At 34.8% G+C, this 13,093-nt stretch overlaps 1 protein-coding gene across 7 annotated transcripts; it reads right to left on the bottom strand.

Annotated features, from left to right (window-relative positions):
- Nucleotides 1–1,819: 1,819 nt before the first annotated feature.
- Nucleotides 1,820–9,503, bottom strand: LOC112792651 (uncharacterized). Of its 7 annotated transcripts, none has more exons than XR_011870321.1 (11): nucleotides 9,410–9,503; nucleotides 8,369–8,903; nucleotides 7,390–7,824; nucleotides 6,692–7,211; nucleotides 4,789–6,014; nucleotides 4,597–4,714; nucleotides 4,452–4,506; nucleotides 3,827–4,368; nucleotides 3,390–3,463; nucleotides 2,985–3,119; nucleotides 1,820–2,336 (listed from the first exon to the last, which is right to left on the bottom strand). XR_011870321.1 is itself a non-coding variant. In XM_025835970.3 (7 exons), the coding sequence occupies exons 2-6, from the start codon at nucleotides 8,892–8,894 to the stop codon at nucleotides 4,466–4,468; spliced, it is 2,940 nt and encodes a 979-aa protein (XP_025691755.1). In that variant the 5' UTR covers nucleotides 8,895–8,903; nucleotides 9,410–9,503; the 3' UTR covers nucleotides 3,741–4,368; nucleotides 4,452–4,465. The 7 variants fall into 7 exon arrangements, 2 of the variants coding, with proteins under 2 accessions (XP_025691755.1, XP_072069414.1); XR_003197516.3 differs by having other exon boundaries at nucleotides 2,985–3,135; XR_003197515.3 differs by having other exon boundaries at nucleotides 4,597–6,014.
- Nucleotides 9,504–13,093: the final 3,590 nt, after the last annotated feature.

Raw genomic sequence — 13,093 nt, forward strand, 5'->3', positions numbered from 1 at the left:
TGGTTGGAATATCTGGTGAATATAGGTGATATAATTATTGCAAAAGCAGAAGCAAAAGCAATATTTATGTTGTTATAATATATAACCATTCTTCAGGTCCAAAATAAAATCAAGTTTATTAAGTATAAATGCTTATTAAGGATCTCCACTTATTCAACTCCTAAAAATCGGTTATCACAAGAAGGTTCAATTTTACTTATTTAAATAAGTAATTGTTTATGCGAATTTCTTCTGCTATCTTTATTTTTACTTAAAAATAGATTCTAACAAATTCTTAAGATAAAAAGAACGATTATCCACAAAAAAAGATGAAACTACTCCAAAAAAATAGTTATCGACTCTACTATAAATACATTAACACCAACTTTCGGAACAATAATCATATTAGATATACATTAAAAATAAGTTATTTATATAAAATAGATGTAAAAATTAAAATATAAAATATATATTAAAAATAATTCAAATAATATATATATTTATAGATAAATATATAATGATAAATCTAGTGACTACACATAACATCTTTGATAAAATAATAAGATTAATTTTAATATATTATTATCCATCATATTTTTCCCGCCTTATTGTAAAGATTACAACAAAGTCAAATGTTCTACATCGTGAAATGTTCTTCTTCCAATAAATAAGATTCATTTTAAAATATATCCGTATAAATATTTTATCCTATTAAAGAATCATGATATTATTATTTGTCTTGCTTTGGAGATAATGATTATAAAAGCCGAACCTTCTGTCCATATGATGATTTATATTATATAAAAATTAAATTTAAATAAATATTTAGAGGTGTCTGAAATCTCAGTAAGAAGTAGGTGAATGTCTAATGGCTCACCTTTACGCTGGATTCAATTATGATGATGATATATTGATATCAGTATTACACTATTACTAAGCGCATTTTGTATCTAGTACCAATGTTAAAAGAAGGTTCTAAATGGAACGCCAAATTTTCTACGTTGGGCACACCTAATCGGAATTGCATAACTTTTCTAGAACGTATATTATTGTTGTTCACATGGGCTTAGTGAAATTAACTTGAATCCTTGAACAAAGTACCATTATTTATCTAGCCTATTCTGTAGCGCAAGCAGCCTAATAGTCAACTGGGAATAAACAACCCATACGTAAATCAATCCATGTGCGTTTGAAATACATCAAATTTATTCATTTCTTCACCGCTTTACCGATAGAGCTTCGGCAATGTAATATTAGGACTATTCAACGTTCCTAGTTAAGTATATTGTTCCATTAACACTATCCACGGCATTCATGAACCAATCCATAATATATTGACTAGTTTTATTTTGATAAGATTATCCGCTTTGTAATGAACTAATGACAAACATACTCGCTGGCTTTAAACTACTGTATCTAAAAGATAACTTCAACTATTATAGGGACGGTTGTAGATAGAGATATAAACTAATAAAGAATGACATTAGAAATGAAACGTTGACTTTATAATTTCATGAATACGCAAGGAAATCTTGTTAAACCAACTTTTATGTTTCCTGTTATTTAACCTGATTTGAAAAGAGATGGACGTACTACCAACGAAAAAACGATATGCATGCGATTTTTAATACCGAGGAACCCAATCGAAGCAAACGAGTGGGGAGGAAACGTGAGTGTGTAGGCAATTACTCTAGCAACTTCCTACTAAATAATATTCCCAACACCGACAATCTGTTGTGTGAAACTTATCGATATAATTTGTTTTAAAAAACCCAAACCCAAACCAAACCCAATGCTGATGGTTTTCGAGATACAGCAGAAGATAACACGACCACGTCAATGCTATTAAAGCCATATCGATATAAAAGTGTATATTTTAGTCGTTATAAGCAAATCCCGAAGGGAATGCTTTTTAATTCCCCATGACACTACGGTTCAGGCGACAAGGAGCAGGTAAAACACGGGCAAAACTAGAAAAACTTATGGCCCCTAAAATGTCACCGACCAACTGTCGAGGATCAACACACCTATTGACATTCCACTTAATCATGATTGAACACGTCAAATGTCGGGCAAGTATACTTTACTGTGTTTCCTATTTCCTAGTGAACTATTCAGACTGGGGGGGGGGGGGGGGGGGGGGAAAGACTGGTAAATCCCATAAATGCCAACAAGACAAATTGACGGGGAAACATTAGTGAGTCGAGCACTTGATGCATAGAGATAACGATTCTATTCAAATATTCTACCCACAACGAAATAGAAATCTAAAAGCACACAACTTCCAAGAACTTCGAATGATAATCTGGAGGAAGAGGCTGCAACTGCTCATAAGATCATCATATCCACAGCTTACCCTATCCAGAAAAAGTGAAAACGAAAGAGGGAAAAAAGATTGCCCCAAAAAAAATAAAACAAAGGAAAAGAAAGGAAAAACCTTCAGAAGGCATTTACAATCAACAACAAAACAATCCCATGTGTTGTGTCAAATAGAAAAGAAAAAAACCAAAGTTCTCCAGCATCGCTCAGCAACAAATTCATATTCAAAAGACACAATTCGTGTTATGTGACTTAATATCAAATAAATAAACAGAATGTATTAACACTAAAAGTAGTCAAACTGCAGATTACCAGGAGTGCAATATGAAAATATTTTAAGAGGGAACATAATAGAATAAATGGTCAAAATCGTGTCTGAAAGATCACCCATTCTCCAAAATGCAGACGGACAACGAATTGTTTCGAACCATACAAATGCAGATGAGTGACGTAAGGACTAATGTAACTAACTTAAAATCTTTCACGGACGAATTTGATTAAAAAAAATTTTCGGAGACCAATTTGGAGAACGAGTGATCTTTCAGGGATGAATTTGAGCATTTACTCAAACATAATAAGCAGCAGCACAAACAAGGCTGACATAATTAACAGATACCCTATAAATACAAATGTTAATGAAGATCCTACAGATAGTGTACCAACCCAGCAGTTTCATGGAGAATTACCTGTTCAAATCAACATTTGCTTTTCAGCATTTACTTAAGTAAAAACTGTAACTCTGCCCAATTTGCTCAAATGCAACATGAAGTAACTCATTGCAGCAACATCCAGGTTCACTTGACCTTAAATAGAAGCTTTACCTAACCATAATAATTTCTTGGAAGAAAAAAAAAAGAAAAAAGAAAAAGAGAAAAAATGGAAGGGGGAAAAAAAGAAAAGAAAAACAAAAATGTAGGGCAATATAAGACACCAAATGATGGTAGCAATTAGAAAAAATATTGGCAAATGGTACTGAGAACAAACATACTCATACATAATGCAAACCTAAGCAACTCCCATTACTCTCACATTTTAATAGAAGAAAAACAGAGGTGCTCTGAACCATAGAGCATCAGAATCTGACCTCATACCTTCATTTTACACAAGAGAAACCAACCCAGCAAAACTTTATCTCAAAGCTCGAACAGATTTCAACGTGAATAACCTGCATTTATTTGGATATAAAATGCCCACACCATAAAATGAGTAAAAGAAAGTGAACCTATGATTGCCAACATCAAAGATTGATGTGCGCAACTAAACTTTATCATACTAAGAAAATTCCCCAAAGGGTCTAGAACCTACAGATATATAGCAAACAACTGTTGGTAGTTTAACACATAAGATTAAAAATACCATTATCCCTAAGTTTTTAGAAGCATAAAATCAGGACATTGATTAAAAGGGGTTCTCCCTACTGGCTAACATGATATCTGGAGGACTGAAAAAAAGAGTTCAGATTTCATCTAAACTTCAAATTAAGTTTCATAAAAAAGAACTGTATAATTAAGATAACATTCCAACATACATCAATCAAGCAGTAAAAGAAGCATGATATATAAGCGCTGCGTGGCTGATCATGACAAATTCACGACACTTCTTGAAACCTTAAACCACATCACAGCTCAGATTCTATATCTGATCTTTGTTCCAACCCAACCTGAAAAAAGGAAATAATCAATTGAATTTGTTCATCAGCTAACACAGAATATTCTGGGAACCAAATCAAATAGCGAAGCATCCTCTGAGAATTGTGATTTCTACTAAGAAGAAACTGTCTATTCCTTGGAAGGAATTAGTTCAGTAAACTTAATGAGAATCCTTAATTAGAATATGCGCCATAATCATTGACGGGTGAAAAAATCTTCAACCATGATTCCTGCAATGCTCTTGTAGTGAAACAATATATGACAGCACTATGAAACCAAATCAGCCTTGTGTAACATGGCTTCTCTGATAAGTAGGTGCCACTTTTGGTTCCGGATGAAATGACAGATCTATGTCACAATAATGTCCATTAGCATAGTCAAAAGCCAGGTTGAATCTTTGAAATCATTTATATTCCCACTCCTGTAATCCACAGAAAGTAATTAAGCTTTAATAATTATTTAAGTGTGCAGAATTGAATTTAGTTCAGTATTTTAAATCAATACCAAATAGAGAGTGCTTAATATCTTCCACTTCTTGCTTCTTCACCACACATACGGTCTGCATTAAAGAGGATTTTCATGTTTTGCCATACATAACCTAAAATAATCAATAATTAACATCAAAGGTTGACAATAGGATTTAGCATACCTTGGTTATAATCAGCTCCAGCATTTTCACTTGACCCTTCTGACTTGCAGGTTTTGTTTGGTGAAACCCAATTCCCACTATCATTTGCCTTTGCCATCTTTAAATTTATAGTTGGTTCCTGCACAGCATCTTCATGAACTTTTGAATTTATATTGCTAGTAGCATTTTCTCCATCATTCAAATGATGTTTACCTTCCATAAATCCAGAATCAGTTTGTGTTATTCCCTTAGATTCGTACTCCTCCATAACTCGTGGGGAGAGCCCATTACCATCACATTCAACTGGGTTGTGATTTCCTGATTTTGATTTAGATAGGGATTGCTCTTGATGCTCTGATCTTTCATATCTGCTTCCATATTTATCACCAGTGTGACGCTTTCCTTCAGGGGACTTAGACCTAAGTTTTCTCTGTTCAAAATTGCTTTCATCCAATTCTTTATGTGATGAGCTGCCTCCATTCTTATGCTCAACCTCTAATGATATTGACCTGGAACGTCTTCTATTGCGATGCTTTGATTTTTTATCTTTACTATCACCTGATTTATCTTTAGTGCGATGCTTCCCTTCAACAGATCTTGACCTGTTTCTTTTAGTGTGATGATGCTTTGACCTATCAGTTTTGATCTTTTTTTCATCCTCTCTTTCATCAATTTCATTCTTACTTTCTGTTGATCTTGATCTGGAACGCCTTTTATCACTAGGCCTTGACCTTCTATGCTTGCTTTCATCTGATTTCTCAGGCAAGCGCTGCTTATCATCCACAGATTTCGATCTTGACCGTTTATTATGCCTAGATCTACTTTCATCCACTCTTCTTGGGGATGATCGGCTCCTCCTGTAAGGCTTCTCCTCGACAGATACTGACCTGGACCGTCTTCTCTCTCTATTTTTAGATTTTCCATGCAGGACTTCTTCATTTTTGCTGGATTGAAGCCTATTATCATCTGAAGAAACTGATCTTGAGCGTCTTTTGCTCTCTTGTTTGATTTCATCAATCTTGGGAGATGACTTACTACCTCTGCGATGACTTGGGGATCCAGAATCAGCACGTGATTCTTTCCTTCCTCTATGAGGTGAACTTTCTCTGTGATGTTTTGGAGAAATAGATTCAGTTCGATGTGATTTCCTTGAATGAGGGCTCACGCTCCTACTCCTATTCCTTCTTGAAGCAGATGAATGCCGATCAAGGTATCTATCTGAATCCCGTCTTCTGCTTCTATCACTGTGTTCTCTGATGTCTCTATAGGACCTTCGATCCCTTTCATAGCTTGAATAATGATGGGACCTGACTGGCGATCTGGACCGACGACCCCTATTGTAGCGAGCAGGAGAGTAGGAACGAGACCTCCTCCTTCTTCGATAACTAACAGGAGATCTTGACTTTGATCGAGATCTTGCACGAGGAGGAGAAGGAGACCTGAAAATTGAAATTGAATTAATGAATTAAAGACCTTTGTTAGCATATGAAAATGAAGGACAAAAAAAATAATAATATAAAAACAAAATTTTGTCACCACAATCTAAACTTTCCTTGTTCCACAACCATTCGGCCATATATTTTAAAGACAGATCAACATGCAACAATTTTAAAACACTATGCACAGTAATTGCACACATTGTGGGGGGAACCCCTAAGATTGATGAGAATGCATATTCACAATAAAGAGATATGCTACTCAACCTCACAGCTATGACACATAAAACTGCAAGCTTCTATAATACAAAGGCAATTGTGTAATATATATATATATATATATATATATTAAGATAAAAAAGCAAAGGATGCATTGCACTCACACTAAACCCAAAACTATTAAGTATAGTAAACATATACCAACAAATGGGAACTTTTAAAATGGGGACAAGATTATGATTTTTTTTTCCCCCTAAAACATCAAAATGACAGAAACCTCAGGCACCTTTACCAAACTTATAAATCTATTTCATGCATTACTCTAATGGGTTCATGATACTTATGTAGGGCACCCTAAAATGAATTACTTGCAAGTTGCAACAATAAAAACATTGAAAATGAATAGTCAAGATGCACCAGTAGAACAATAACACTAGGAAAAATTGACAAAGTAAACAGACCTGGATTTCTGTTTTGTTTCTTTCTCTTCAATTTCAGGTCCATCAGCTTTCAGTTTCTTACTTATTTCAGCAGCTCGGGCTGCCGCTAACTCTGTTGCAGACTTCATGGTGGCGGCTTTATTGGCAGCCTGCTGTGCAGTCATGGTTTGTTGCATAAGCAGAGCTTGCTGGAATTGCATCTGCTGCATTGCCACAGCTTGCTGCATCATCAAAGGAAGAGATGACGAAGCAAGGGAAGAATTCACAACAGATGGTTTTTGTGGAAGAGATTTTGCCATCTCAACATTCAAAGGCCGGCCACCAACATCTATGTTATTTAACGCCAGAGCAGCAGTAGCCTCTTCAGGTTTTGAATATTCTATATAAGCAAAATGCTTTGAATCAGCAATTGTGCATTCAACAACTGTGCCACAGAAGCCAAAGAGTTGTTTTAGCTGTTCAACAGAGAGAAGTGGACTCAGATTGCTAACTTGGAGAGTTTTCTTCAATGCATCATCCTTACCAGCTTTTTCAGGTGAGCCTGATTAAGTTACCATAGATGGTAAGAATACAGCAAGAAATACTTAAACGGAAAACAAGAACATAAAAAAATGTAACTACCAAACATGACAAAAAGTCACCAACAGAGAGCACTTCTTGTATAAGAGCTCTGTAATACCAAACACAGCAACAAACAAAATTAACACGCCACAACATACCAGTGGAATCTTTTACTGACTGCGCTTGCACCTGAGCTGCATGGGCTTGAAGTGCTTGGGCAGCGACTATTGCCTGTGCAGCAGCCATTGCAGCAGCAGATGGAGCCATAGGAGCTTGGCTAAGTGTTCCCATTGAGGTCGTTGCGGCTAATGCAGTCATTAGCAAATTATGAGGTGGGTGATTCAACTTACAATCGACTTTTATACATCGCCCATTAAGATAATCACGGCAAACTTCCCCTAGTGAGGCCCCAATTCCAGGCAAAATAGCACCCCCAGAAGCTCCAGCAACAATCCCTGGAATCATTCCCAGTAATCCTGGGAATGCCCCAGAAACGGACCCAGAGTAGTTCGGCATGTTTGGCATAGTTTGATTAACAAGATTTGGAAAAGAAGATGCCGGAGCTAAACCCAGCAGCCCTCCACTACTATTGCCTGTAATATAACAAATCAAACTGTCAAAGCATTGAAAATTGAAAATTAACAAGTTCAACTCTGTCTCTTTCTTAATCGCCCAACCAAGAAAGAAAGTAAACTTATTATGTTCCATTAATGGGGGGAAGGAAGAAGGATAAAGTGATATAGAGAACTTAAATAGGTGTAATCTTTTCCGTCTTTTTTGCTCTGATTTAGTTTTGAAATTTTATTTTCCTTGTAGTTTCTTTCATCAAATTTAAATATGTTAAGATCCAACAATATCACTGCCATGCTTTTTTTAATAATACAAAAATATCACCGGTGTTTGATTTATGAAAATACAAATGATACTCAAGTGGTACCAATTATATTTGGTGGCATTTCCTGTATTATGACACTATATCCAATTGTAACCAAAATTTTAAATTTTACAATACCTATATGTTAGAACTGTGATCAGAACCGTTAACTAGGACTTTAGGAGCAATTCAAAACCACACATGGCATCATATATATCTAAACACTAATGCAGAGAATTTTGCGGCAGAGTAATGGTGAATACCTGCACTGAAAAACACAGGGAATGGACTACCCATGATTGCCTTGCCATTACATTCAACACTGACCATGTAATTCCCTCTCTTGGGCACCACATAAGTGACGTTATACGTTCCATCACCCATATCCTTCACAATCCCTTCTTGATCAGACCCTCCAACGCCCAAACCTGGCGTCACCCTCACCTTGACTTGTGCACCCCCACCTGAAACCTTCCTCTCATCTGAATCCTTGGTGACCACTGTGAACGAAGAAGGAGCACAGGCTGTTCCGCCGGCAATGCCAGTACCCGCCGCCGTGCACTTAGAAGGATCCACAGGTCCAATCGGCTTATTGGCCAAATCCTCGTATTCCTCGGATTCACTGTCAGATTGAACAGTGCCCTTCTCGCGACTCTTCTCCAAATCCTTGAAGGTCGCTTCGAAAGCAGCTTTAGCTGCCGCGGCTTTCTCGGCTTCGCTCTTCAGCTTGGCCTCCTCGGCTTGCTTCATCCATACCGGCTTTGCAACGGCCGAACTCCGATCAGCCATCAACCCTACCTGATACCGAAAACAAGAAGTAGCAAATCTCCTATAAATGCCCAATTGGTGAAGGAAATCTTCAATTGAAGTGCTCAATTGAAGCACACTCAGCTCCCGTTAACACAAACTATCAAAGGAAAAACCCTAGAACTAGGTTAAAACATAAAACAAACAAATAAATAAAAGTGGCATAATAAAAGGGCTTCCTGGATAAAGAATATATAAGAACAGGTTGAATCTGATGCCGAATGCGAAAATGTTACAGAAAGGAAGAGATGAAAAACGGCTTTACGTTAAGGTATCAAGATTCAAAATCAGATTCCAAAGATTTGGAGAATTAAAACCGCGAAAAAGCATGGAAATAAAATTAAGAGGGTATTGTTAGGGAAAGAAGAAAATCCCAAGCTGATTTGGTAAAGCAGGGCGCAGATGAATTTTATTAGAGATTTTGGGGAGAGAGAGAGAGAGAGGGAGAAAGAGGGGAAGAAGGTTTGATAGGTGAAAGGGAAAAGCAGTGCGCGTACCTGTTCTCACTCTGGTCTCTGGCGTTGAATGTTGGTTTGGGCTTTGTGCTTCGCAATCGGAAATTCGTAATATACATATGGGACTGAGTTTTTTTATAAATAAATAATTTATTTATTTTATTTATTGAAATGGGTAATTTGTAACATATTTATCAATTTATATCATATTAATTTTTTTATTTACGGTGTAAATGAGATATATTTATAATTGGAGTAAAGTATTAAATTAGTTTCCTACATTTAAACGTAGTCCTGTTTTTGGTATTTAAGATTTAAAGTATCCTATTTAAATGTAAAAAAAATTATTTAGTTTCAATTTAGTTCCAAAGTCAATGTTAAATAATTAACGGAATGTCCTATTATAAGAACAAGGTCGATAATTTAGAGAATAAGTATAAACTCCAAAAACACAAGATCAACCTTGGATACATGAATACATTTACTTATCATTCTCTTTAATTCTATAGAAAATATTTCATTTATATTGTAAGAAAAAATGATAAATAAATGTATTGATACATCCAGAGTTGATTTTATGCTTCTAGAGCTTGTACTTGTTTCTCATATTATCGATTTTGCTGTCATGTAGGATATTTCATTAATTATTTAACTTTGATCTCACGGTAGGACTACATTGAAGCTAAATGAAACTTTTTTTGATTTAAATATAACACTTTAAACCTTAAGAACTAAAACAAAATTATGTCTAAACATAGGAGGCCAATTTAATACTTTACCCTTATAATTGTTTTGTTTAAAATTTAAACTGTGAACGAAATATGTATATTATTATAAAAAAAATTATAATTAAAATAATATCAATTTAATTTTTATTTTTAAATTAATCTAATTTTTAAAGTTATATTTTAAAACTGTTACGCTACGTATTTAAAATTAGTTATTTAAAACTGTTCATTTGAAATTAGTACATTATTTTTTTTTTAAGTCAGCCTATTTAAATTAGTACTCAAAAAGAGTACATAAAAAATGTAAATCGAATTGGATTGATTTAAATTAAAAAAAATAATTTATACGTGTTCAAATTCTATGATGAAAAAAATGCGGTAATTAAATCATTTAGTATATGAGAGAACATTCATTTTAGAGAAAAGTGACAATTAGGTCCCTAGGAATTTTGCGTTCGTACAAATTATACCTGAAGAAAAAAAAAACAATTAGATCCCTCAAGAAACAAAATATGGACACGTTACATCCTTCTATTAGTAAGACTAGCGGCGCCTCTGACGTGGACGTGAATGTGTTGAAGTGTCTGTTAAATGCCACATTGGAATTACTCTAAATGATAAGGATAAATTGGTCCTTCTATATTGTTTGAATTTAACATGCCTCAAACCCTAATTTTCCAGAATTTTCATCCTGAAACAAAACCCTAGCACAATGTAGAATGTATAGCATCGGAAGCTCCAGAAGTACAAGGCGCCAAAGGAAAAAAAATGAAGGTAGCGATTGAAATTGTAGGGGTGACTCAACACATGGAAGAGATTTCAATAATAAAATCAATCCTAAGTGTAACTGTCAACTATATACAATCATATACAAGTTTGGAATAGTAGAGAATTTAGATAGGTTATTCTTAGAGTGTCCAAATTATAGGATAATTGTTAATTCAATTTTTTTTAATTATTATTTGAGTTTTGAGTATTGCATTGAATTGAAATTTATAGGTATCATTCATGGTATATTTTTTAGTTCCTTTTACAAGACAATTTGTCATACCGTAAGTTTTTTAGATGGTTGGATGATGTTACTAGAGATGTGGAGGTTCAAAGTTCTAAGCAGAGAGTGGAGGATAGATTAAATAATTTGGAGGAGAGAATTATGAGATTGAAAATGGATTGTAGAAATAAAAAACCCCAAGCAAAATTATTGATTGTAGATTTAGGAATGTTGTGTATTTTATGGTTGATTTTTTAATTGCAATTATTGTGAATGTGTGGAACAACAATTTTGGGTGAATCAAATTAGACAGTTGATGTATGAATGTATTAGTATTTGTAATTGTATTATTATTGAGCTTGGACTTGACCAGGAAGCCTGAACTAGACTTGTGCTTGTCTAGGAGGCTTGAATCCTGTAGACCTTCTTGTCTTCTTTTTTCTTCTTTTTATAACATCATCCAATTGGCCCTGCAACGTTCACGAAAAATTCACTATGGTCCACATTCATTTGATATTAAACAAATAAATGCAGTAAGAATAATATCCTCCACAAAAAACTTATAGTTGAATCAGTTACATTAGTGTCAGATTCATTGGTTACAGTTCCATATTGAATAACATCATCAAATTTATTTGCAATATTTGTATAAGTGTCAACTTCATTAGTCATAGACCCAATTGGTTCCACATTTTGAGTAATGACATTAGGGTTAGAATTTTCTACTTGGACTGAATTTGGCTAAATAGATATAAATGAAACAATTGTTATAATATCAGACTAAGGCTGAGCATCTAAATATTCGATTACTCATTTTAATAGTAGGACTTCTAAACCCCTTACAAGTTAGAGATAGGACATTTAAATCTCTAATAAAAATACTAACAGACAACTAAACTCTTAAGAATAGTGTGAATATACAATTAACTTTGCTTACCTATGGCTGTGGGTTGGGTTCAACAATGGTTTTTTGATTTTCTAGTTGGGGAGAATTTTGAGACAATGGTACCTCTTCTTATGTATTATTCTTTAACGAGAATTTTGTTCTTTTTTTTTTCTTTCTTAATTACTGGAGCTCTTTTGCATGTCTTGAAGTTATGGCTAGATTTGTCACACTTGGTGCAAGTCATCGTGAAGCTTCTCCTAACTTTATTTGCATTTAACAGTGGCTCAAAAGAATCTTTTTTTCTTGCATGTAGCTCTGGATGCCCAACGGGTCTCTTAAACTTGGGTGGAATAGGTCTTGATCCTTCTGTCTTCTCCCAATATTGCTCACTTGGAACTGGCTCAACACAATGTTGGTATGTAGCATTGAATGAGGTCATTTGCAATTGCAGCTATGGATAACAATAGTTTTCAGGTCGCTCATTTCTCCAGGCTATTGCAGATATAGTATGCACACGTGGCATTCTTGACACATACAAGTAAACAACAACAACAAACCAAATAAGCTAATCCAGCTAACAAACTATTTCTACATATAATCCAAAAAGTTCTATGATTAGGAAGTTTTGATATGATCTGTGAGTTGCCACACATTACAGGTACATGTGCTTTGGCCCAGATTTACTGGCACCTTCCTACCGTCACACTGAACCTCATATTTGACTCGATCATCATCACCAATCCATTGTGGTTGTCACTTATCACTAGCCTTCTTTAGTATCTCCATTTTCTTTTGTTGAACTGGTGTAATCTTTTTCTTGTACCCACCCAAAAATCTCTTGTAATTTGCCATCCTTTTCATGATATAACATCTGAATTCTTCACACATAGTCAATACTAGTTTAGCCATATAATACATAATCTTTGAGTTCCAAACCTCACACATGTTATTGGTCAAATTATTTACCTTAGGTCAATGGCTAAAGTATGCTTTGACCCACACAACAAGCTCAAACATAGCCAAATAAGCCTAGCTTTCTTATTTATTCTCTTTAGCTTATCCATACTTGCTTTGAACTCAACTGTAGTTATGCATCTAGCACACTCCCACACAACACCTTT

Source organism: Arachis hypogaea, chromosome 13, assembly GCF_003086295.3.
Source record: "Arachis hypogaea cultivar Tifrunner chromosome 13, arahy.Tifrunner.gnm2.J5K5, whole genome shotgun sequence".
Classification (NCBI taxonomy): Eukaryota; Viridiplantae; Streptophyta; class Magnoliopsida; order Fabales; family Fabaceae; genus Arachis; species Arachis hypogaea.